We start from the raw sequence: 27,710 nt of genomic DNA, 5'->3' as shown, positions 1-27,710 counted from the left end.
TGACATCCTTCCTCCGTCTCTGTCAAATCCAATCTCTCGGCAATCAATTACAGTTTGAAAAAGCAAATCATCCCTCTGATGATAAGCTCGGGCTTATTATCGCGGCCGATCCCCTAATTACAAAAAAAGCTGTTCTCAAACTTCAAATTCATGAGGCATCAGCAAAGCAGGCGGTACTGAAAGGTGAAGTCAGAGTCCTGAATATGTGCAAATAAAGTCCCATCTCATTAACTTTAAGTTATGTCTGTACATGTCCCCAGAATATAATGGCCCCCTCTTGGTAGTACATAGATTAACACAAATCCTCACTATTTTGTTCAGATGTGCTTTCAGGAATATTAAAACACAAATGAGGCCACAGAGGACTTGACCTACTGGTTTTGGATGTGCCAGTGGAAAATCCAGGCTAGACACGCTTTCTCCTCTTCTCATCTGCAGAATTTCTCACAGAGATCTCAGGTAATATGAGCACTGAGATACTGTGGTAAGCAGTGTTAAAAAGGGGAGTTCGCACTAAACAATAGGAGGAAACATCTGAATTCAGCTAGACAGGGGAGCCAAGGTCAGACAAGTTATATATACAGTAGTTTAACTTTGGAAGCTGAGATAAAAATAAACATCAACCACTTACTGATTTGCAGTGTACACATGAGGATTTATAAGGATTTGAGCAAATCCGTTTTTTCGTTTTCTATTTATGTTTTATGCGTTTGCTGCATTAATTTCAAGATAGCAATGGAACGTAATATAGTAATGCAACTGATTGATTACTGAGAGATGTGTTATTGCTGTATCATGGTATTATGCATATGATATAACGCATGCATCCTGCACAATATCATATGCTTTAAGCTTCAGTACCTATTTCTTCAGGCTGGCATTACTTAGCTCATTTGCAATAGTCAAAATAAATGAACAAAATAAAACATAAAAAGGCATGAAAAAATATGTTAGTTTGTGTCTAGGCCTTCTTACTTTCCGATTTCCCTTCCATGTCTGTGGAATGCAGTTCAAAGTCAGTTCTTTTAGGAGACACAGATTGAAAGAAAATACTAAAAAAGTCTTAGAGCATTTAAAAAGACTACACATTTGGTGCGCTAGTGAGTTTTACCAGCAGAAGGACAGTATATGAGAAATAGGTCCATTGCTTGCTCTGATAGATAGATCTGTCCTGGATAGATCAGAACCAAATGTATTATTTTATTTCAATCCCAATATGAGTCACACCTGCCAAAAGTTTCCTTAGTCCAAATACAAATCCAGTTGTAATTTCCACAGCATTTTGTCTCGTCCTGACAGGATACATGGCTTGTCATGTCATGGACAGCTGCAGTTTTGACATATAAAGGTTAGACTGTTCGATGCTTCCTGTCTCTGACCTTTATTGGACAGCCAGTGTGTAGTCCTCAGTCAAAGAGATTCTCTGCATCCCTTTGGCCAGGTCAGGACCTCTGTGATCACAGAGACACGTACACGGAAACAAACCAAACAGATGGCAGAACAGGCTGGAAGGACTTGTAGTCCCTGAAGGAAGCCAGTCAAACACTGTCACAGAAAAGATGAAGTAGACAATGACACAATCCATCAATTGGACCATCAAAGGAGCAATTATACACTCGAAATCCAATAAAATGTCTCATTCAGTGCGCAGTGATGACTGTGTCCTGTTGGACTTTGCCCCCATGATGCAGTAATGGGGAACGACAGACAGAGCGGATCTGTATTTAGAGTTTTGGGGTTCATTCATTTTATGTGCTTTTTTGTAGTTGAGTTTAGTTAGGGTGTATAGATTGTGATATTGTAAGGGGCAAATAAAGAAAGGCTACCTCTGAGACACATTGTTAAGTCACGTGAATACATTTCATGGAAATTGTTGTGTTTCTGAACATATCTGAAAAATCATATATCTGATCCTGTTTGAAACAGTGCCTATTAATAAAGACAATATACCCAACCCAATTACACAAACACTGACATATTGCCATCACTGACTTTTTAACCTCATCTACTGGTAACTTTTGCAAATGTTAGTTACAAAGTGTATGTGTTTACAGCCAGAAATAGACTGCACAAATATGACCTGTCTGTGAGGCAAGGTTTGCCTTTTCTGTCCAGAAACCAGCTAAGCTACAGTTCACCAATGGACATTTAGGCCAAGGCCAAGACCAAATAATGTGCTCTGGACAGATGTCACAGAAATGTAGACTGCATTTCAAGAGTAGAACCTGTGAAGTATGTTGGTTAAATTCCCACTCTGAATGTCACTGATATGCTGTGAGAGGATTTAAAACTGACAATACATTCCACCTTCATTAAGTGAATGAACATTGAATAAATCAGCATAAAACACACCAACAGTAACTTCATAAACTGAATAAAGCAGGATTTCACATTGACTTAGTGTTTTAATGGATTTGTCAGTGACCAGACTGGAAAAGTGTTTGGAAAATATCATTTTGAACTGTGCATTGTTTATGATAAAATATTTTTTATTCATTATTTAAGAACAATTTACAGACCAAGATTGGATTCCACCATCTTTTAGCATAACTTCTGCTCACTGAATAGTTTTTTTTTTTTTTTACTTTCTGAGTTTGACGTTTTAAAGCACATTCAATTTAATTAGTTGTTGAGTCCGTATGTTGGCCAAGCCTAGGTTTTGTTATACAAAATTTTAGCAGCTTTTCGATTTTTACAAACAAGACAAATAAGATGATGGCTTACGATGAAACACAACCAGAACTGAGGGGTACCTCGCACAGGCAAAACACTCAAAAACCTAATTTCATCTCTCAATCATGGGGACACCTATAAGAGAAGAAGGGGAAGAAAGTGTACAATAATAATACTCAAGTATACAGATATGTCATAAGACAAAAGTCTATGGTAAACAGTGACTGGAATCACAATGTGTTGCAATTATAGAGAAACCCAGGCACTGCTGGAGTGGGCACAACATCCAGACCAGAAGTGGTCCCTGGAGGTGATCCCATCCATTGTTTGAGTTTCTGAAATAACTACATATCCACTTGGCATCACATTCAAGTTGTGTAGTAGAGGGCAAGTTAATCTACTTCCCTCTTTTTCATTTTGATCTCAGCTACACCGATATTAACAATATCTGTCCTCAAACAGACAGACAACATTAACACCTGCCAACATATTCAAAATTGGCTTTGTGGTATAGTTTCCTAGAGTATTTGTCTTCTTGGCCACATTTAAGTTGTACTGAGTTAAATAGGGACTTCATTTTCACACAAAGGGTGTTTTTGTATTTAGTAATGGGTTGTAACTATTTATAGAAACACTTGTTTTCCTAAAAACTCCGAGCCATTAATCCGCGCCGGTGTTTTCTTCTTGCCTTCCAACGTAAAGCTCCGAACGTCACCTTCCCTCCCCTTAGCAACAGAGGCAACATGGCGGCGTCCAGTAACACGGAGCATTCTCCAGAGGTATCGACGCCGTTAAAGATACCGAAAACCGAGGTGCCATCCCCCGAGTCGGAGGATTTGAGTGACAGCAATCAATACCACTCCAATCCCTCGACACCTAACCGCTTCTCGCCTTTGAACGTGGGCACGGGGTCCGCGGGCCGGACGGCGGCCTCGTCCTCCTCCAACAGCTTCACGGCTTGCCGGGGGATGTCGTGGACGCCGTCCGAGACTAACGCCCTCATCGCGGTGTGGGGCAACGAGAGGCTGACGGAGGCGAGGATGCAGCAGCTGGAGGTCGCCGGCACCGTGTTCTCCGGAAAGGCCCCTGGGCCTGCCATGTACGAGCGGGTGTCCAGAGCCCTGGCTGAGCTGGGATACGAGAGGACCCCTTCCCAGTGCAGGGAGAGGATGAAGGTAAGAAATGTTGCCGGGGTGCAGCCCGTTCATCCTCCATCTTCAGGAGCTGAACCTGTAGCTTTGACTCTTAGCTGGAGCTGTCAACCGCTAAACGGGAGTGTGGGTTACAAACATAAAACATTTATTACAGTTAATACTCTATAATCTCTATAATGCCACCTATAATCTCTACATATTTTATAGAGAGAAGAACTCAAACAAATTAAACAGAATTACTGTTTATTCATTCAGGAAAATGAACCAATATTACATATCTGTGAGGTGCAAATCTCAATGATTATGAGTTAATTTCAAATGCCAAATTAGGGTCCCAACTGTTCAGAGGTGTTTCCAATCAATGTGATGTCTCTGATGTCATTCACTGTCCCACTTTGGGATTTTTGACTGTGTTATCTTCGCAACACTTGTTTGCAGAAGTGTGTGATTGCACAGACAAAGGAGCCTTATAAGAAGCTCAGAAAAAGATTGTTGTTGTCAGACAGATTGTGAACAAACTGTCCATAAGACAACCGTTACCCTTCAAAGGAGTGGTTGACCGACAAAGATCACCCCAAAAGCAAGATGCATAGTACTCCAAGAGGTCTCAAAGGACTCCGACTTCTAAGCAACTAAAGGTATCTCTCACATTAGTGAATGCTGATGTTCATGAATCCACCATGTTCAGGAGAACACTGAACAACCATGCAAGCATTTCTACAAAATAATTTTTCAAAGAATGTTTTGTTTTGGAATGGCCAAGTCAAAGTCCTGACCTTAAACCAATAGAAAGTTTGTGGTAGGACCTGAAGCAAGCAGTTCATGTGAGAAAATCCACCATCATCATCTCAGAAGTGAAGTGGTTCTGTACTGTGGAATGGGCTAAAATTCCTCCAAGCCGCTGTAGATGATCGATCAGCAGTTACCGGAAACATATAGTTGTTGTCATTACTACACAAATAGGTCACACCAGATACTAAAAACAAGGGTTTATATACTTTTACAACTTAAAGATAGGTGCAAATAATACATTTTCTTGAATACATAAATGCACAGGCATATTTCAGTTTCACTTGTTTGATTGGGTTCTCTATGTCTACTTTCAGGACTTCTGTAAAAGTCTGCTGATGTTTTGAATAATTTTTATGCAGAAGTGTACACCACCTGGATTTAACTAAGCAAATAGGTACAAGCCTCCTATTGGATAATTACTGCATGGGTGATTATCTTTCAGCTGGCAGCAAGTTATTTAACCTCAACTGAGTAGCTTCTCATTTCTTAAACAACCATGTCTAAAGACACATCCCGTGGTCGTGGAAAATATGTTAGTCTGTTTGAGAAGGAGTAAAGAAAACATCTAAGGAGATCGCAGAAACTACTAAAACTGGGTTAAGAACTGTCCAATGCATTATTAAAAACTGGAAGGATAGTGGGGAGCCATCCACTTTGAGGAAGAAATGTGGTTGGAAAATTCCTGATTGATCGTGTTTGGCGATCACTTAAACGTTTGATGAAATCAAATCGAAGAAAAACAACAGTAGAACTCAGGGCTATGTTTAATCCATTTAGGCCTAAATACTCTTCTGTAAACCCCCTCTCAAAACCTGAGGTTTTTCAAAAATATGTCAACGCTTACTAAAACCTTAATTCCTCAGGCTCTGTAGCAGATAAAAACATGAGATAAAAAGCATTTGACAGCTTACTTCTTTGGCTTTCAACTTGACTGACTTGCTAGGGCATAATCTTCAAATGCATTTTTTTAAAAAATCAATAAACACCAAACATTTCTAAAATTTTGAAAATCAGTAAAGATCTATTTTTTCAATTACTTCGTCAATATCACTTCCTTCACTTGAGTCAGCCATGACGGATCGCTAGCACGGTGTTTAAAATTTTCGACCAAAACATACTCCACGTGTAGGCTTATTTCAACCAATCACAAAGCGTTTTATTAGTCACATGAGTTTAAAAAAAATCCCTAAGCATCTCTGTCACTCATCCCAAGAATATTTCAGCCAATCACAGTGCATATAATTGGCCATGTGCCTCGAAAAAGACGACAACGCTCAAAATGACACAGACGCGTTTGCCGGCCTTAATGGTAACTACGCATAGATGCGTGATCCGGTCTTAAAGGTAAACATGCACAGATGCGTGATCCGGTCTGAATGGGTTAATAGTGAAAGTAAGAGCATTTCCACACGTACAATGTGAAGGGAACTCAAGGGATTAGGACTGAACAGCTGTGTAGCCTTAAGAAAACCACTAATCAGTGAGGATAACTGAAAAAAAAGGCTTCAGTTTGCTAGGGAGCATAAAGATTGGACTCTGGAGCAATGGAAGAAGGTCATGTGGTCTGATGAGTCCAGATTTACTCTGTTCCAGAGTGATGGGGGCATCAGGGCATCCAGGTAAGAAGAGAGGCAGATGAAGTGATCCACCCATCATGCCTAGTGCCTGCTGTACAAGCCTGTGGGGGCAGTGCTATGATCTGGGGTTGCTGCACTGGGTCAGGTCTGGGTTCAGCAACATTATGTGTCCAAAGAATGAGGTCAGCTGACTACCTGAATATACTGAATGACCAGGTTATTCTATCAATGGATTTTTTCTTCCCTGATGGCACGGACATATTCCAAGATGACAATGCCAAGACTCATCTCACATTGTGAAAGAGTGGTTCAGGGAGCATGAGACATCATTTTCACACATGGATTGGCCACCACAGAGTCCAGACCTTAACCCCACTGATAATCTTTGGGATGTGCTGGAGAAGGCCTTGCGCAGTGGTCAGATTCTCCCATAATCTAGACATGATTTTGGTGAAAAATTAATGCAACACTAGATGTATATAAATCTGGTGACATTACAGAAGCTTATTGAAACAGCGAATGTATGCTGTAATCAATGATCTTATTTTTTGTATTGTGCTGCATACATTAGGATACATATTTATAAGTCCATAAAAATAGGACTCATAACACATCGCTTAGTGCAGTGGAGAAATGAACAGTCCATAGCAGGTTGTCATATCTGACCGATTCCTGATTCACTTACACACAATAACACATGTTCCTGGGTGATGTCAGACTGGTGCAACGCTTTTCAAGTTCAAAATCTATGTGGACTAGAGTTTAGAGAAGCATATTTGCGACTGTAGGGTCACTGGTTTGAATGGCCTCCACATTTGTGTGTTTAATGTTGGGAACAAATTCCTTGTAAGTGTGTGCATATACACACATATACAAGTTGATTAAGCATTATTGGGATTGTGGTTGTGTAAATCCTCCATTTGTCCTCCCATCCCTGACAGACACTGCGCCGCTGCTACAGCCGTGTGAAGGAGCATGGCATAGGCAAAAGGAAGAGCAGCTACACTATAGAGCAGCTAGAGAAGGTGTTCGGTCAGGGAGGCTGGGACTCCCAGAGCTGTGCCCCTGTACTGATCAACAGCAGTGGGTTGTATCAGGAAATGGAGTCTGACGGCAGCACTCTAGAAGATTTCTCCCAGGAGGACTGGTGCAACCAGGTGCTGGACTCAGCTTTCCAGGAGGGAGACATGGAGACTGGTGAGTTGTGTGTTATCAAGCAGAGCATACGTAGCAGTATATGACTCAAGAATTGGAATTTGAACTGATAATTGTTATTGTTTTTCCCTTCAGAGGAAATCCAGGTGCCTAAAAACAGAGCTCTACAGATTCAAGCGGAGCTGTCAGAACAAACACAGTAAGTCAGTCAGAGCTAAGACTAGACTTGAATTGAAAATGTTTATGTAAAGTTGTAAGTCGTGATATTACCATTTGCTGTTATTTCTCCCAAATTAATTCTCAATCTGATTCATTCGGGACAAAGATTTTTTTTAAGGACATGAGTTCAAGTGACCAGCAAAGTAGCACTAGTAGTGATGTATTTTTCAGGTCTTATAGATACAGGCTTTTTAGAAGGCACTACTTCCTCTGTTCTTAGTTTAGTTTGTATTAATATTAGGGCTGTCTGTAGATTAATATATTTAATCGTGATTAATTGCATGATTTCCATAGTTAATCACAAGTTAATTGCATAGCTACTCAGAAAGCTCCCTGCTCAGTTTACTGTGAACTCTGTTTACATCGACAGTTAAAGGGAATAATTTAGTTCTTGTCCAGAGAAGCCTGTTTGCTGGACTTTGAAGCTGAACTTGCCTTTCAAAAGATTTGTTTATTTGTGTTACTGCCCTCTGCAGGGTAAACTTAGTTACTACTTCAGATTCTGCTTGCTTTCCACCCCATTGCTACGGCTTTAGTCACTTCCTGATTTCCCAAACTACAGTGGGGTCAGTTTCATAGTAATAACAGAACATGCGTGCATTAATTAAACATTAAAAGAATTGACGTTGTTAGAAGAAATTTGCTGTAATGCTTTGAAATAATTAAAATGGTACTTGTATAGAATTTCAAAGAAAGCACAAGAAACACATATATAATTTGCTAGGAAACTATTTTTGGATAGTTTGTAGTTAGTGTTTTTTATAAGCTAATAAGAGTTGTGATCTGTTTCCATCATCAACCATTGAGGTAAAAGAGGCGAGGAGACATAGGTCACTGTTTGTACAGCACTTTTGAACTTGTCAACATAACTTTGCCTGTTATCATGTGCAGAAAAAGGGACATGATGCAGACTGTGATACGTATCCTTGAGTCAGTGCAGCTAAAATGGGAGCACTTCCAGACGTGGACCGAGTTCTCACGGCTGCACCTCTCCAACAAGCTGGCTATCTTCGGTGTGGGCTATAATACACGCTGGCGTGAGGATGTGCGTTACCATTACGCTGAAATCAGCTCGCAAGTGCCGCTGGGCAAGAGGCTCCGCGAGTACTTCAACCCAGAGAAGCCAGAGGGCCGCATTATTATGACCAAAGTTCAGAAGATGAATTGGAAGAATGTCTACTACAAGTTCCTGGACATTACCATCAGCGAGGCACGCTGCCTGGAGTTGCACATGGAGGTAGACTGGGTCTCTGTGTGTTTGTCCGGGGCGGCGGGCTGCAGCAAAGGCACATCCCATTACCTCCTTCCAGGGGAGCTCCCCAAGGCATATGGACTATACGCAATTGGCTATGAGGCAGTGTTGTCTTGCAATGACCTCCCTCAGTTCTCTCCCCACGCGGATAGTGAGGACCATAGCTTACATCCGTGCGGTTCAGAGAACGGGGCTCATAGCCAGTCTGATGGAGAAGCAGTAGGGCAGAGTGACCGGACTGGGGCAAAAGTCACTTACTGCTACTTAGGCATAGCTGAGGACAGGACCATACAGCAGTGTCTCTTTCAGCACTTTCAGGGCTCTGGTAAACACTACGCCCATGGTGAACCCTCCGCTGTGACACGCTTCCTGCAGGAGAACTGTCGCAGCGCCGGAACAAATCAGGACAACGGGGAAGGTGAAGATTCACCTCGCTGCTTTGCCATTTACATAAAATTCATTGAGGTGGAGCTGGACTTCCTCTCAGCAGGCTCCCTGGTGGAGTGCCTCGAAACTGCTGTTGGCTATTCCTTGAAATACAACATCAGAAACATGTCGTAACTACCACTCAGTGTTTCAGGTTTGTCCTGACTAAAAATCTAACTAACAAGTGTTACAGCCATCAAGGCATCAAGAAAGTCTTCTCTGTTACAAAGCATGGATGTGTGTAAGAGTGAGATAATTTTAGGGCTGCAACAAATGGTTATTTTGATTATCGATTCATTTGCTAATTATATTCCCAGTGAATTGGTTTGATTGCAAAATGTCTATAGCAAATGAAATGTGCCCACTGTAATCCCCCAAAGCCAAGAAGATCTATTCAAATTGCTTGTTTTAACCAAGATTCAAAAAAACTTCACTTGACATTCGAATTTGGAAAATCTTGAATCGGATATCTTGCATGATAGGAACATTAGCACTCGCTACCAGCCAAATTCTGGCAGAACATTTAATTGCTGGTACATTTCAGACAAAAAACCCCTCTGACCTTTATGCCCAAAAAAATGATAATTCACAGTATTTGCAAATATATTGTGTCCAAATGTGGCAGCTTAAAGCTTAACCTGTCAGCTGCGCCATCTAAGACGTATGTACTTGTAATTTTAGGCTAATGTGCACTACAAAGGTTCTGCTGCTTGGTATAGTGTAAATAAATATTGCCTCATCAGGGAGCGTGGGGTTGGCAAGGTGACTACTGCAGTATGCATCCGTCTACCTCAGTAGGATGTAGCAAACAAGGCAGTGTGGGGACCACGGTGTGTATTTATTCTGAAACTGCCTTTACTTTGACTGTTGAGGTCTGGACCTGAATTCACAAAGATTTAATGGCGGATTTATGCCATACGTTTTGCACGTGTAACCGGTATGCAGCTAGGGATGCTTCCACGACAAATACGGACAAAGAATCAGTATTAGCTAGCACAACGGAGATGATATTGCCCATTGTGTACACCAGTGTTTCCAGCAGTATGAATGTGTTTGACATTTATAAGATGAAGTTAACATTTATTGCAGCTTCTCCACTACACGTCATGATACCGGAAATTGGTGGTGGTATAAATCAGTCTATCAGCGTTAACCGTCATCCACTATCTCCAGTACCCACAGCATTTATAATTACTAAAATATCACAGAAAAACGACCATCACCATCACATTTTAACAAATATTGCATCAGAATCAGATCTAATCTTTGCCACCTGCTAATTATGAACTGAACATACGTTCCACCCCGAACCCTATTGTTTTGTGACCATACAGTGTTCTGCTTGGAAACCTTTGGACCTGGCATTCATGTGGATGTTACTTAGACATGTACCACCCACCTAGACCAGACCAGACCAGGTACCTCTACCCCATAGCAATGACACTCCTGGATGGTGCCAGCCATCCCTAGCAGGATGCAGCCTGACACAGGCACACACACACAAAAACGGTTTAGTAACATCTCAAAAAACATGAAAAACAGCACAAGGTGTTGACGTGGCCTCCAAATTCACTAGATCCCAAACTGATCAAGTATCTGTGGGATGCACTGGAACAAGCCTGATCCACAGAGGTCTCTCCCCTCAACTCGTATGACCCAAAGGCCCCCACTAACAACATTCTGTTGCCAAACACTACAAGACACCCTCAGAAGGCCCATGTCCATTCTCTGATGACCTACACAATATTAGGAAGGTGGTCATAACGTTGCGGTGTATGAAATATTGCTCCTTGAAGAACAAAAATCTGTTTTGTCTAGCACCAGATTTTGTCTTTGCTGGATATTCTGAAATACCATCAGAACACTAAGACACCTTTGTGCCATGGTATCAGCTAAAATTATAATCAAATGATACTACAAGGGAATATAAATATACAGTGAGCCAGTGCGTATTGTCAGTACTTTGGAGCATCTCTAGCTGCAGCCTTTAAGTTGTGGGTATCTGTAAACGAACAACACAGACGACTGTCTTGATGAGATACTTGCACCTCCCTCATACTGGTATTCCAGATACCCAAAACCTTGCCTGTGTTTGTGATTATCTGTTTGCTTACTGTTAACCAGGCACATGAGCTCTGATCCACAACTCCTTGTCAGGCCAAGACTATAAGCTACAAATGGTCGATTCATCCTTGACCTTGAATCTAACGAAATCCTTTATGAACGTGATTCCTGAGGTTATGTGCAATGTGCCAGGAAAGGACCGTGTAGAAAAGAAACAATGGGTAAGTCCATACTGAATCTATGTATATTAAATCTACCTTATATAACTATAATATATATATATATTTAAGAATATCAATGTTCTTGAGCATTCCGGCTTTTGCAAACTTGCAATGTTCATTTGTTTGGGTATACAGTATATAAAGATAAATATGATATTTTCTATTTTATTGGTTGAGACCATGTCTTGTATGTGATTGTTTCAAAGTCACGTCTTGTATGTTTACATGTTTAAAAAACAATAAACGGTGCACTCGGTGTCATTTGACACAAAAAGAAAATGTGTATGTGTGTGTGTGTGTTAGACCCTGTGAAGGTTCAGGAGGATTTTATTGTTATTCCAGTCCAGATGCAACGTTCCTGTAGGACCATGGTGCTACTTAAGACTATACACAATCCAGAACAGAACAACACAGGACAAGTTGGTCAGGTCTAGGTTCAGCAACATTATGTGCCCAAAGAATGAGGTCAGCTGACTACCTGAATATACTGAATGACCAGGTTATTCCATCAATCCATACATTTTTTCTTCCCTGATGGCACAGGCATATTCCAAGATGACAATGCCAGGATTCACGGGGCTCAAATTGTGAAAGAGTGGTTCAGGGAGCATGAGACATCATTTTCACACATAGATTGGCCACCACAGAGTCCAGACCTTAACCCCATTGAGAATCTTTGGGATGTGCTGGAGAAGGCTTTACGTAGTGTTCAGACTGAATACAAGATCTTGGTGAAAAATGAATGCAACACTGGATGGAAATAAATCTGGTGACATTGCAGAAGCTTATCGAAACAATGCCACAGCGAATGAGTGCTGTAATCAAAGCTAAAGGCGGTCCAACGAAATATTAGAGTGTGTGACCTTTTTGTTTGATGGCGACTTCTTTTTTGGCCTGGCAGTGTATGTATGCCTGACAGTGTCGGGGCATGCTCCTAATGAGACAACGGATGGTGGACCAGGGCATCACGGAGCACTGACCCTAGCCAAATGCAAAACTAGGAAAAACAAACAAGATGAGGAGGCCTCCACCTGAAATACCTGTTTTGGTCTCGTCTCATTGCTGCCCTTTTAATGCACCTGTTGTTAATTTCATTAACACCAAAGCAGTTCAAACTGATTAACAGCCCCCTCTGCTACTTAACTCACCAGATCAATATCCCAGAGGTTTAATTGACATGATGCTGTACTCTGATTAAAAGGCTTTCCTTTATTTATTTTTTTTGAGCAAGTATATTCTGTAAGTTGAAGTCAAGTTGAAGGGTTTACTAGACATCTACATGTAAAAATGATATCCATGTTTAGAGAAAGTTAGCCTGATGACTTTGCAGATTCCCCCCTTTTTTTATTTACTGAAACATCTTCATTGAAATGATAACCATCAAACGCAACTTTAATTTGAAGCTATCCACATACAAACTAGAGGAAAGGGATAGTAATTCCAACCATTTTCATACATTCTCCTATTTTCACGGGCTCAAAAGCAAGAACAAATACGAGATATTGATTCGTTATTTATTTATCTATTATACAAGTAAAAGGTCTGCAGTTGTTTCTCCGTGCAGTATTTTCGTTTAGAAATAGTTACTCCCGACATGTGAGAGCAATGCAATTGAAACAGGTCATGCTTAGATGGCAGAAAAGAAACAAGTTTGTCGTAGACACAACAGGAAAAATAGGAGTGGCCAAATCAGCAGTTTGGTACTGGTTATTCTGAGAAAAAAAAAAAAATGCGCCAGTGAACCCTGCAGCATAAAAAGGCCTGGAGGTCCACAGGCAACAACACCATCGGATGATTGCAGGATCCTTTCTATTGTAAAGTAAAACCTCTCCACAACATCCAGACAAGTAAAGATCACATCCTATTAGTGTTTATGTGTTTATTCACGTCTGCCATAGTAAGTATTAGAAATTAATGTTATTCGTTTCTAATCTGTGTATAAAATGCATTATTTGGAATGGGTAGGCCACAGTGTAATCTGGAATATAAATGGATGTATGCCCAGTAGCAAAACCAGTGTGCGTACAGACTGAAGAAGATGTCGTTCCCCAATCTGTCCAGAAGGTGGCCACATTGAGCCACTGCTGAAAATGTTCACATGGTACAAATGACAGTCATCTCTGTCACTGAGAAATTAAAGGATTATGAGGCCTTTTCAGAAAAGCAGTAATCAGATAAAACAGCTGTGGACTAATGGCTTTAAGGAGACATGTACCACTCACACTTTCAGTATAATAATAGTGTATATGATTTAGAAACTAGTTTGAAATGTTATGCACACAATGAGACAAAACAAATAGGTATCCAAAATAAACATGTGCTGTATTTATTCTGCCCTTTGTTATTGTTAATAATAGATATATTACATATTACCCATCACTACTATAATGAAAGATGTCACGCATTACATAAGTGTTTCATGGTGCTCCGCTGTTTTGTATTTTTTCGTAATGAATGTGTAATGCGATCTGAGCCAGGACCTGCACACAACAACGATTACAAAGACCCACTGTCACAAGCCAAGAAGATGCTCTGCTGTAAATCTAGAAGTACTGAAGCATGGCTTGAGGCCGGTCAGAGTGTCCCCTGCACCGTGCACACCCTCTTTGTCTGCTTTTGCCGGGTACGGCCAGAAGAAAGAGGACAGATCTATGATTGGTAAGCAGGTCTCTGGCGTTTAAAACAAATCTACAGTATCTAGGGCAGTGGTGATGATAACTGCTATAAGCCAGTGATACTGGCCGGTTTATGTAGATCTCATGCATCTTCACTATAGAGTGTAATCTGACATAATCTGATCATAAGAAAACAATTGATTCTCACTCTGATGTCCTGTTCATCCGTGTTATTCTGAGACACAGTGCAAAATGGATTGAGTGATACAAATGACATGTAAGTCATATATAGGCTTGTCCAGCTGGATTGTAGCAGAGTGTGTGGTGAATGACTTAACATCTACATGACATTCCACAGCTTCTCCACAGCCCACAGGGAGTGCCTGCCCTGACTCCTCTGAATAGCCATAGTAAACCTAATCGTGATTTAATGCATTGTACTTGAGACCTTGAGACCTTGGCAATGTCCTCCTCCTGCATGTGAATGCTGCACTTTTCCTCATTGTGGGATTTCCCATAGATATGAAGCAAGCTCTTAAAGTGTACTACAAGATGTTTTAAAATATTCAACTGCTGTTCTTCAGGTTTAGAATCAGTTCATGTGTGGACATTTCCAGTAGGGATGCCTATGCAACACAATGCTGCTCCGGCACAGTCAATTTGATAGAGTCTCGCTTTAATACGTTTTTCTTCCTTGCACGGTCATCTCTTTACTCCTCCTGACAGACAGCTGCACCTTAATCTGAACAGCAAGTCAGCTCAGTCAGCTCTAAGCCACATGTGAGCTCATTTGTGCCAAATCCCAAGAAGTATTGAGTAGCCAAGTCTCCAATTACTTTTGAATCCTTGCAGCTGGGCTCCAATGTGTCAAAAGGGATACGCAGTGGGATGGGGCTCAATTTAATGCTGAGATTTAACTTTATTGTATATCCAGCTAATTATGCTGATTATACGTCTGAGCTGTACATACAGAACATACACTGATCAGGCATAACATTATGACCGCATGCCTAACATTGTGTAGGTCTCCCTTGTGCCTCCAAAACAGTTTTGACTCCTCAGAGAAAAGGCATCGACCTTCTGAGGGTGTCCTGTGGTGTCTGGCAACAGAAGGTGTACATACCGCTTCAGACAGATCTTCTGTACTGTATCTGGAGATACATGTGGAATTCCTGACATATGTATGTACTGACATTTTCCACTAAACATTCTGCCTCTTGTGGCTTGTCCTTGTCTCATCATTCCTCCGTGCTGGTATCACTGACAGCAACTGTAATAATCGTTTTCTCTGGTATAAAGTAAGCTTGTAATAGTATTTGGCTGGGTTTGATCCAAACGATTCTTGAGGGAGACGTGGAGAAGATGGGGATATAATGATGTGTCAGTTTTGAGAAAGCAAACTGAAGTGACAACAGAAGAAAGGAAAAAGCTTTTGAGTTTTTGGTTAGTTAATTAATTGGAGTGAGCCATATGGTCGGCCTCTAGGTGTCAGGTTTGTTCACAATTCGATCAGGCTCTGTTTTGTCTGTTTGGATTTGCAATACAGTCCAGAATCCAGTATTAACCTCTGTGCCCTGCTCAAATTATTTTTGCTTCTAAATAAGAGCAGGCTTATTTTGACAGTGTTTGCCCGAACGCTGTAGATTTCAGCCAGAGGCCCAGATGCAGTTTACCACAACACATGAAAATCTCATCCCCACGAGGATTGGACCTTGTTTCTTTGGATTTAATCAAAGGAATAACCTCTGCTCACCTCTCATAATTGAGCAGTCCGCCTGCATTAGCCTCACCCTTGTTGCTGAGGCAACTGGGCAACCTTTGAAAATGAAATAAGGGGGTCTGACCACCTCAGAGAGCACAGGTCAGTCCAGATTTTTACATCAGGGTGGTGAGCTCACCTTGGGAATTCACGTCAAGCTGAGTCCATTCTGTTTCTCTGCTTTCAAACCACACCTCTTCACACATGATAGAACAACAACTGAAGATTTTCATGAGGCACCGAGGGAAAGGGAAAGCTAGATGGAGCTTTAGTTGTGAGGGTTTGAAAATATGCTTATTGCCAAAAAAGCTTAAGATAGGATTTTTCAAATTGGCAAGTTGCACTCAGCTACACTGCTGGGACGCCTTTACTTTTGCTTTTTATTTTATTGAAATGCAAGTTCAGGGTATAACACCTCAGCTGTGCTTGCAGCATCTGAGAAAATGGTTTTAGAATAAAATCTAGTAGTTTTTGTTTTATTTTTGAGAAAGGGTAGAGACCTCTTCTTTTTCACAAAACCTCCTCCATTCACAAGTAAATGTAATTGGTTATAAATTCCACTTCTTATAGCTTCGAGGCTACATTATTGTAAATTGTACTGAAAAATGCCATGCTAATTTGCAGCAAAATAAGACAGAATACATTTAAAACAAAGTGCATGGAGACATAAAGCCATCAAATAATACAAATATTAAAAACTATGGCCAGACCCCCCCCCCCACCGACAACCAACCACAGATACATTTTGCAATGAAAGCAGTCGTTTTAAACAGACTCCAGTAATGCACAGTTGTCACTTTCTATATTTATATTACTTACTTGCCTATTTTTTTTTTATACTTAGCTAATTTTATTCTATTTTTTTTTCCCCCTTTACTTTTTACTTTTACCGTTTCTGCTTTGGCTTGCACTGGGACCAGGGTAACTAATTTCGTTCCACCTCATGTACCAACATGTGTGTAATGACAATAAACCTCCTTGAATCCATCTAAGGGTTAGAAATCTCTTCATCGTAGTTTGACAAACTAGGGGGGCCCAAACAGCATCTTGCTTAGGGCCCCCACAAAGCTAGAAACGGCCCTGGCTGTTAGCATCAACTAAAGTTAATTTAGCCACTAGTTCCTGTTTTTTGAAACTCCATTTTAGGTGCTCCTTAAAATCTTAAAATGTGAATTATCATATATCGTAATGGAGAAGATAACCAGTCCATAAAGCTAACTAGCCTAGCTTAGCATACTAACAGCGCCCGCTTCGTGTAGACTTCCCACTTGTGAAATTGAAACGACTTGTTGTGGTAAAGAAACTGTGGTGGTTAAGAACTCATTTTGTCCATAAAACCTTTATTCCCCTCTTGTCCTTAATAATGTATGAACATAGATAGGTACGTAGTCTTTTTGTGGTGTTACATAATAATCAGCTTGTAGCCTAATGCATACAATGAAGGCGTTACAACTAGTTTGTTCAAACTCTAAACCCATTTTTCTCTGCTTCACCGTTTACTTTTATAAGGCACGTTTATGTTCGTCATAATCTAACAGTGGTCGTCTATTAAATTATATCTGAAAATAGGAATTAAAGGTTTTTATTCCTTCACATGACTGCATCAGAGAACAGGTGTAACGGTGTTAAGTTGTAGCATACATAGAAGGACATAACGGATGTAGTAAGTCATTGTCACTAGCAAAATAAAAGCCTGACTTCGTAAGGCACCACTTTCACCGAGCGCGTTCGCAATTAGGTTGCCTTATTTTTGAAAATGAAGTCCGGAAGTACACTTTGCAATTCAAACTAACTTTACAGAAACCTCTCTCTCTCTCTCTCTCTCTCTCTCTCTCTCTCTCTCTCTCAGGAAAGGACACGGGATGTCAACTTGCAGCAGAGTTGTACTCGACAGTGTCTCGATTAGGAGAGGGGATCGTAGATGCAGCCGAGCGTTACGCGCAGGGAAAGAGTCGCTGTGGACCTGGAGTGTCGGAAGCGGTGATCCGGTTCGGGCCACACACTTCACTTTATTATTGCCACCTCTCCGCAAAGTCAGAAAAGAGGAATCCTGCGGCGCTGGAGAAAAGCGGCTTCCGTACCCGTCTCACCTGAAGTGTCCCCTTACCTCCCCCTGGCCAACGTCCCTTCCTCTGCTGGGAGACTGAAGGAGAACCACTTGACAGACTTGAAGGGCTCAGAGCTCAGATACAAAGAGGAGACGGACATCATCAGACATGGAGATCTACACGAGTTCCAGGAAACTTACTTTGCTCTCTCTCACCTTCCTGTGGGGCATCTCAGGTGAGTAAAGAGCTTTGTTTCTCTCTCTCTCTCTTTTAAATTACACAAATGTTGGGATAAAGACAAATATTATTCCCTCAACACCGAACTTGACACTGAAACCACATTTTCATCAAGTGTCTTTAGGTGTTATCAACAAAAACTACACATTTCTTCTCATAGTCATAATCTGAACCTCATAACCCGGGGTTCTACGCTCTATATGCTCCAGAAGATGAGGGTCTGGGTTTAAAGCTGAAACACCTGTTTGTTTGTTTTTCACAGGATTTGAAACAAGTGTGTTACACATGATTATGTCTTTCAGGGAGGAATAATCCCTTTATAGCTGCTGCGACATTGGCTGAGCCCTCACTCTCTCTAGCAATGCATTAAACTCCTACTTTCACTGATAGCTGTACAGCGCATGCAGCCTACTTTTCCCCTTGCCATCTCTTTGATTTAGAAATTGGGGCACGGTACAGCTGCATGAGTATTTTGCAAACGTTTTTAAGAAATGACAAGTTTTAAATGATTAATTCAGGCAAAAGGGGAAGCGTAATTTTCGCAGGAAGATATTTCAAAAGATAGGTTTTCTTTAAGTGAGTCGTAAGGCTTTTTTTTTTTTTACTAGACAGTGATTGGGGGTCCTAATAAGGGTTCTGATTTAACAGAAAATCATTCTCCTTAAATAGAAAAGGATCGCTGCGTATTCATCTGCTCATGAATTTTGCATCACCGTTTTATCGTCCCTCTTGTCTCAATTTAACTCCCAGCTTCAACAGAAACTAGATTATTGTCAGTGGCAGTCCTGAATGCCTCAAACACAGTGTTCGAATCTCTTCATGGGCGCTTCTTGGTGAGCACCGCCCTCTCATATGGAAAAACAGGAAAGTTAGGGAGCTCCATCTGTTTCAGGTGAATGTCTCTCAGTTCCGAGAGACAGGTTGGTGAATTTCTTTTAGTGTCTGTGAGACATGGAAGCAAGCGGGAGCTCCACATTTCGCTTGAGTTTGAGCTCAGAAAGCCCATGTGTGTTTTTCCAGCGCTGTTGCCAAAACAATCACGTGCCCTGACACTGGCAATCTCAGGCTCCCTTGTTACTCCCTGAGGGAGGAGTATTACCTGAGAAATATCCCCAGAATGACTGCCGGCAATGTCTTCTTCTGACCAGTCTGGAGTATGAGCGGCACGCTGTGATTCAGTGTCACAGAACAACAGGATGGTATGTCAACGGTGTCTGTCCTTGACCTCAGCGTTTGACTCACCATCAGCCGCCCTCTGCAGGTGTGTCCTGAAAACACGAATCGGTCAAGATACAGGGAGGAAATGTGCACGAATGGGAGCCTGTGGCAACAGGAAAACGGCATGTTCCTTGAGTCCCTGAGTGTAGAGCAGGAAGTGAGCAAACGGCCTCTCACAAACAAGATACTGTAAGAACTTCTTTCTTCAAACAAGACTTATCAGTCATCAGACTCAGAAGTAGCTGATGAGTGAATAGGTCTACGTTAAACATGAACAAACCAACAAACAAAAAAATACAAATGGCATTTTGAGTCACTCTCTGCTGTTGGTTCAATTCACTTGTCTACGTGCTCAGTATGTGAGAAGATACCAGATATGGTTGATCAGTTAACTTCATTAACAGTGCAATAAAGACAAAAGATCAATCAATAGTTTACTATTTGCTATGAGCACCCTATATTACTAGTCAAGGTAAATTGACACAGTTCTTCTATGTCGTCTGTCTCTGTATATAATCTCAGACTGGCTCCATGATGTTGAGATCAGGGTTATTCTTCATCATTTGGCTAAAGATACTGTAGTTCTTTATGACTGGCTGGACTTTTTTTTATTGTCTTGCTACAAAAAGAATTTTGGAGCAACAGATTCCTTATTTTGTTAATTTAATATTTTGGATGATTAGTGGGACTGAACAATATGCCACCCTGGACTCTGGATATGGTCTACAAAAAAAAAGGTTTTTAATTTTTTAAAGTAATCTAGACCAGGCCATTACTGCAGTGTATCCGTGGATTAAATAACCACATACCCTATAGATCTAAAACACTGTCCTGCCAATAATTGTCTGCCAGTTGGACAAAAATCCAGGCATGAGATGTATGCTGTGTCCCGACAGGCAGAGACAAGTTGCATACATACTGGTTCACGCAGGAACAGCTGAATAATGTGAAGTGACTGCTGCATATAATCAGGTTTGCCCAAATGGCATGTGAAGTATTGTCCTTTGCTTAATTCAATGTTACTGTTAACAGTGCATCTCAATCATCATGAAACCATTAAGATTCTGGGTTAGCTAATCAGATTACATTAGCCATTAGTGGATGTTCAAAAGCTGGTCTGCCCTGCTATGCGCTATTTTTGTATTTTCTTGAATTAATTTGCCATGCTGCCATTTGTGTTGATGGAAGCTGGTCACATTTAGGGAGAGTTTAACCTTTTGCTGGTATTATTTAACACTTGCCACTGAACGTCATGTGTATTTAGGCTTCTATTCTTAGAAGTCATTGATCACATTGTTGGTAAACTGATGATTTTGCCTGGATGACAGTAGGACCGGTTAGAGTGATTGTACTGACACTTGGTGGCCCCCAAATGGAAATCTGGAGTCCTGGCATTGGCGCTGTGTTGTAGTGGTGCATTGACACGAACGTCCGCAGTCATCTCGAAGATAGATGTCTCTTATCTAAGGCCAGTTGTTCATGGCGGCGATGTATTAGCCGTGCCTTATCTCTCCAATCGTACCGCTGTACGATTACTCTTGTATTCTGGACACACCATCTGGCGAAAGAACGTCTTCATTTGCGTTCCAGGTGTGACCCACGATGGACGTTACTTATTTAACAAGGTCAGTCCATACAAGCTTCAAAAGACTCCATTGGGAGGAGGGGTGTCCACTGCCACTGCTGATTTTCTGCGGCTACTGACGGTGGCTTATAGATGTGAATGAGAGGGGTGCAAGTATTATTTTTAGTAACATGTATTATTTTTACAAAGGGCCACAAGGGGCACTGACCCCTTCCCCATTATAAGATAACACCAACTGAAGCTTGGACATACTCTATAAATGACGATTAAACAGTGTTGTTTCGTCTTCCAATACCAATTGTTAGACACTTCAATCCAAAATGCATTTTTTATCCTTAAAGGCTGTGGAAAGGACAGCCACGCAATGCTGTTCGTTCAATTTACAACTATGACCTTATCTTTAATTGCCTATTTCTTAGAATAATACCAAATGGACGTGTGGCAAAGCCCCTTTCTGCTTTGAGCTGGGATTACAGCAGTTTGAAGCCCGCACTCCTCTTGCATGTGTCCCCAGCAACTGGTGCAATTTTGATTCGAGGACAGAGATTGAGAGACTTGTCAGCACATAATGACATGGCCATACAACAGTGCGCGCTTTTCTTCTCCGACGAGGCAGTTTGATGTCCAATTGTCGGTCTCTGCAAATACGCCTCTGCCCCTTGTAATCCTATGTATTTACACCCACTGGCAATGTACAAGGGCCAGGGAGAGCGAGAACCTGAAAAGAGATTAGTGCAGGTTCAATCCCACAGTGATGGGGAAAGAGAGGACCACAGTCAACGTTTTATTATGCTTCTTCATTATAGTCTTTGGAATATACAGTAAGGACCTGTACCACAGACATGACAAAACATGAAATTGTGTTCATTTTGCATGTCTTTATTGGTATTCTGTTTAATTTCATGTCTTTTTATGTCCCTTTGGGATCATTCTGCATCTCTTTGTGGTCTGGAGCGTTAATAGTCACTTCAGACATGGACCCCGGCATTTATATTTGAACGCCAGACTCTCTGTCATTCTGAAAGTACTGCAATTAAGCCTGGGGTCATATAAACACCTTCATCTAATTATATTACCTTAATTAAAGTCACATTCATGGGATTAATGAATGTGGAGCGGTGCAGTATTAGCTGCACTTTAACGACTGCTTTGACCTCTAAAGCTCATGCTCAGGCTAACCATCAGGTTTTGAGGCGTCGCAACTCCTGGCCCACATTCACTGAGTTACTACTATTTTTAAGTGTACACAAACGTTCACATTTGTAGTCTCAGCATGATTTGCACTGCGGAAAGCGACTCTAGAGTAACATTACTAGCTGTGTATGACGTGTGACATGTGGGGACATTTCTATGAATAAACGGAAACTGTTCTCATAGCGAGTCCGGGGAACACCAATTAAATGGTTGTGTACTGGTAAACGCAGACAGACCCGGTGCCAGCAGTGACATGTACTGTATATGGGGGTTGTGTCTGTCATAGGTTTTCTGTGACGTCTCATCTCCATCCATGGGCCCAGAAGGAAGAGGGCCTCCTCTCAGGGGTCATGAGAAAAGTACTGGGCGACTTTCCCAAAGTTTGGCCCTGGCTTGGGGACTCTTAAAGGCACAGACACTTACACTACTTCATGTCATCTTTCTTTTCCTTCTTTCTTTTTCTCTCTTCCCCTCCCCTTCATTATTTTCTGAAAAGAAGGAAAGGAAACAGCAGCCTACACATGGACGGTTGGGTTGTTTATGGCTGCTGATATTTTTACCCTGTGAGTGATTTATGCCTGGAAACGCGCCTATGACTTTGAATAGAAATATGTTATAGACAGTAAAACATAGTTTTGTGTATTGTTTTGCATACAGGCTACATAAACAGAGTTAACCCCAGCTGATGTTTGCTTTTGGCAATTTACTGACATTAATAGTTTCAGCCCCAGCAGACCAGCATGCATATAAATAAATACATGACATGTAGTTTATTTATAGAGCTGTTATCTTGATTTTTGTGGGGTTTGTCCCAAGTCATAACAATGACATGTGCTGCTGAATTGCACACACTATGCAGACTGCAGTGTCAGCCTGTTACCCACCCATTAAATCAGGGTTGCCTGTGACGATACTGTAGCCGGGCTTTGACAGCATACTGGCTAATGACTATTTACAACTAAGGGAGCCACGGGAGGCTTATCAGGTGGTTCTTAAGAGTCTGGCTGCTTTGCTGGTTATTCAACTCTACAGACTCACATCACACTGCTGGTATAAAAAAGCCTCTTCCTATATGCTTTCTGGACAGAGTATAGCAGTAACACTTAACTAATAATTAAGTAGGTCATTAACAGAGAAACTACTGGCTGTAGAAAGATCTCAGTTACAGAATAAAGCATTTGAGGACTGCGTTGTGTCCAGTTTTCCCAGTGCACATCATAGCACCATGAACAAAAGCTGCAACTTCACTCTAAGGTATATTGTAGAGCAAAAAGATCTGAAGGGTTGTTGGTTCAGCTAGCAAGAGTTACAGGCAAAAATGTATTAAATCAATATATCAGTATAGTCACAGGAAATGAAGTGGTTTTACTGTAACTGCATTGTGTTCTATGGTTTAAGCACTCTATTGCAAGCAATAAGCATTAGCGTAACTTCTCTGCAAGCTTTGAGGAACAAAGCGTTTATTAAATTATCTGGAGCAATTCAAAAATGACTCTGTTAATAACTAAATAAAAGACTCCACTTATCATTATCACTGATCATGTTTAGGGTTTGACAATAATGTATCCACATATAATGCAGCAACAAAAAACTGCAACAACCGCAGTCACTCCCATTGATGCCATCAGCATTTTCCTGTTTACTTCAACAGGAAAACAAGAGACCCTACTTGTATTCAGTGCAAATGACATATATTCCTTTTATTTAGATGATGTTTTTGTCTAAAGCGGCTTATATTTCCTCCTCTTCCTTGTGCCACTCAAACAGAGACTGCTGTTTGATTTAAAAGTGGTTGGGGTTCATCATTTTAAAGAATTAAAATACCCATCACAGTTACAGTATCTAATGGGTTTTGAAAGGGTCTCTGAAGGACAACACTTGGAGAGTTTTCTCAACATCCGGGGGGCCACAGTCACCAAAATTGGAGTTATTACAATCTGCTTCCACCAAAGGCTCCAAGCCCGTGCTGCCTGCTGCTAGTGAACACAGCTTGCTTCTGGTCCCCCATGACAGATGTTGTAACCAGAAGTCAACAACCACACATCCTTGTGACCTGTCCTTCAAAAAAAAAAAAAAAAAGAAGTTAATAAGGCTGTGGACAGACGGGAATTGAGGGCATGGGCTTAGTCAAGATAGGCCGTGTTAAATTATTCTTACTTGGAGGTACTTAGGTGGGGGTGGGGGTTGGTGCCTGATGCACTTATGACTTCAGGGAGACTGACATAATCCGGGTTTTCTTCTTCAAGTGTTTGGGCAGCTTGTAATCACACTCTGCTTATCGTACAGTATATGAATTTGTGAGCCTTTGTATCCTTTTATAAATTTTCTCATATTTTTCTTGTGGAGTTGTTAAAATTGGGTGTTTCAGTTAACTGTTCCAGCTGATCACTGAGATCGACAGTAACACAGTACAGATTTGAATATGAATATTAGAACAGGCTCTTACATAGACCGCTTGTGCCTTATTTATTCATCTAGTTAGTTTAACTAATAGGCTAGCCGAGCACTTGTTTTATAAAAACCAAATAGAACCACTTTAATTGGAATCCCCTCGAGTTCTTAAGATTGTTTAGGGTGCCTGTTTTCTCTAACAGTATATGAAAGTGACCACTTGCCAAGAAAGTGTGTTTGATTCATAAGCTTTTTTTCTTTTTAAATTTCATGTAGAGTTTGAAGCAGAACCTCTGACTGTCCTACAGGTTTATCAATTTACACTTATTCATTCTTACTTTTGACATGCAGTCTGGATTTATTATTGTTAAGTGTATATAAAAAGCTTTTGAGCTGAGTTGGACACATTCACATGATTATCATCGTCCTATCAGTGCTAACAGCTAGGTTGTCAATAATAAGGACATCTGTTGGGTCATGCTAACTTGTCCCTGACAGATATCCAGAAATAAACCAGATTGGGTAACTAACTTTAATATTTGGTGAAAACAAGATGCACAAAACTGATAACAGCAAATAAATTATTTTCACTCACTTTCTGAGTCCAACTATTATAATGGATTGCAGGATTGCAACATGAGGCTAACAAAACACACAAAATATGATAAAAAATTTGCTTTTGATTAACTTTTGATAATTGATAGGATCAGTTAGCATGGGACATCCCTGGTGATGCAGTGTAGTACCACTGCACAGTTTCCCTAATGTAACAGTGCATATATGTAATAAAAAAATATAATCATCTCTTTTAATGTCAGTTGAGTTTGCCCTTCATGTCTGTCATGGATTACTACCACTACTACATGGCTTACAAGAACATGAGTCACCAATGTCAGGAAAAATGGCTTTTATATTGATTGTGACTCCTCACAGTATGCACAGACGTTATGTCGCGGCACACATGTACAGCAAGTAGTTAAGTTTTCTTAGTCACAGCCGCTGACACCTGTTTGAACTGAAGAACTTTGAATGGCATTATCAAAAGTTTAATTATGGTGACCCGTTAGGAAGCCAGATGGAGTAATTGTGCAAAAGGTGAAACCGGCAGCAGGCAGCTATGTGGAAAAAGTCATTATAGCCACACTATTAGGCCGACGCCTCTAGGGCACCGGAGGCTGTATTGATGTTCCTACCAAGGCAGAACAAGTGAACAGGCACATTTAGGAAGACAGTGAGAGGCAAATGTAAGATTTTTTTTTTCTTCTGGTCTGCTTCTGACACTGCTCAGGGAAAAATCTCTCTCTGCATTGACTGAAGGACTATCAGTCATCCACAGTGTGACGTTCAGTGCTGTCCTTGACGAATGTTTGGATGTCTTTCCAATTAGTTGTATTAATTGCATGTATTAACCCAGGGGAATAGCTGTGAACTTGTTGCATTAAAGGCCCCGGGGACCAACATCAAAAAACGAGCAGCGTTGAATGCAGACTGCAGTGTTGAGTTAGGCTGCTTGTATCCGGGCCAACAGCCACTTAGAAAGTACATTTGGCACCTGTATAAGAAGAACTGCAACAGTTTCTATACCAGCAGGAGGCATAGTGTATTTGTTACAGTATTGGAATGTCCCGATCAGGAGTCTGAACTCTTCCATTGCTGGCTTGCTTTTGTCACTTGCATTTGTCTTCTCATGCATTAGTTTGCTAAATTGACAGATGCCAACCTTACAGGACACACCTCAAAAATTATGACCACAGACTCTCACCACGGACCTTAGACAACCTTACAAACACACAAACAAATTTGTGTGTTTTGCCACATTGTACATGCCTGACATCCATTACATGACGTTGTCTCACTGCATAACTGGTTGTTTTTGTCTTTATTTGGTGGGAGAGACATAAATGAGACCTAAGACCTTACTCCTATTCAGTGCCTGTTGCATGATGCTTTCTGCCAGCTCACATTTGTGTAAACTGTTGAATCGCTTTAAACTTGACTGTTCTGAAAGTAGGAGTAAGGATACATTAAGGAGGATGACAGTAATGATCAAACAGTGCAATTTGGTGTCAAGGATTACTGAGATTTGCCCTCCCACTCAGAAAAGGGCCAGAGGCATACAGATCAAGGAGTATTCAAATTCAGATCTATTTTGGTGGTTTTCAAGCATAAATATCACATTCAGAAGCTTAGTAAAACTTTTTGTAGACGACGTGTCTGGGTGTTAGCTGGGGCTCAGGTGGTAGAGCGGGCAATCCTCTAATTGCAGTGTTGGTTTCTCAGCCCCTTATGTCCACAGCAGTCCTTGGGCAAGACGGTGAACCCAAAGTGGCTTCTGATGAGAGTGGTGTATGTGTGTGAGTGGGGAAATAGGAGGCTAAACTTGCCAAGTGCTTGGTAAACTGATAAGTTGCAAATGCATTATATTAGAGATGTCCACACCTTAGGTTATAGATTTGTATTCCTCCACACTGTCAACAGCCATGACTGTAGGCTGTGAACATGGAGGAGTGCCTTGAGGGAATTTCTTAAATTTGGCACAAACACAAACAGTCAAGGTTACTGTGACCTCATATTATTGCCAGTCTTATAAACATGATACATCAGAAAATTAATACGAGAATTTATTGGATAGCTGCGAACTTACAGAACAGGTTTTTAGCCAATACTCTCTATAGCTATAGAAAAGATTGACATAGCCATAGTGTCATCACCCAATCGATTGTGGTCTACCATTTTGAATGGCATTTATAGTTTGGCATTTGGCTGTCATGCTTTTAAGAGCCATAAGTGACAGTATTTGGACAAAAGGACAGAGCTAGGGAGCAGGGGGTGGTCTGACTGAGAGATAAAGATGTCTTGTGAATCATTTAACACCAGATGTGTCAATCACACAAGACTTGCCTCCAAACATACTTGTCTTTGACTCCTAGTATCTCCTTAAGAAAGGAAATACTATTGGAGCCATAGATTTTTTTTGGGGCCAGCACCTTAAGCCACTGCATTGGCTTTGATGTTCAGACCTGGTGGCTATGCTTGTCTTTTGAATGCAGTCTGTGGTAGACATACTGTATTTGGCTATTAAAACCTTTTCTGATACATGCTAAGCTGAATTGACCATATCCTGGGCGCA

At 41.1% G+C, this 27,710-nt stretch overlaps 2 protein-coding genes across 2 annotated transcripts in view; both read left to right on the top strand.

The window, feature by feature from the left end:
* The first annotated feature begins 3,395 nt into the window (after nucleotides 1–3,395).
* msantd2 (Myb/SANT DNA binding domain containing 2) lies at nucleotides 3,396–12,702 on the top strand. The gene is made up of 4 exons (XM_084565345.1): nucleotides 3,396–3,848; nucleotides 7,138–7,393; nucleotides 7,487–7,550; nucleotides 8,462–12,702. The coding sequence occupies exons 1-4, from the start codon at nucleotides 3,417–3,419 to the stop codon at nucleotides 9,381–9,383; spliced, it is 1,674 nt and encodes a 557-aa protein (XP_084421471.1). The 5' UTR covers nucleotides 3,396–3,416; the 3' UTR covers nucleotides 9,384–12,702.
* A 5,015-nt stretch (nucleotides 12,703–17,717) lies between these two features.
* The window catches only part of esama (endothelial cell adhesion molecule a), a 55,666-nt gene continuing 45,673 nt past the window's right edge, over nucleotides 17,718–27,710 (top strand). Inside the window, exon 1 of the mRNA XM_084565092.1 lies at nucleotides 17,718–18,190. Within this exon, the coding sequence (XP_084421218.1) occupies nucleotides 18,124–18,190 (67 nt within the window). The 5' untranslated portion in view covers nucleotides 17,718–18,123. The remainder of the gene's footprint in view (nucleotides 18,191–27,710) is intronic.

Source organism: Chelon labrosus (assembly GCF_963514085.1).
Source record: "Chelon labrosus genome assembly, chromosome: 17".
NCBI classification, from domain to species: domain Eukaryota; kingdom Metazoa; phylum Chordata; class Actinopteri; order Mugiliformes; family Mugilidae; genus Chelon; species Chelon labrosus.
Note: the sequence above shows the minus strand (reverse complement) of the source record. Positions and strands in the feature narration are given on the sequence as shown.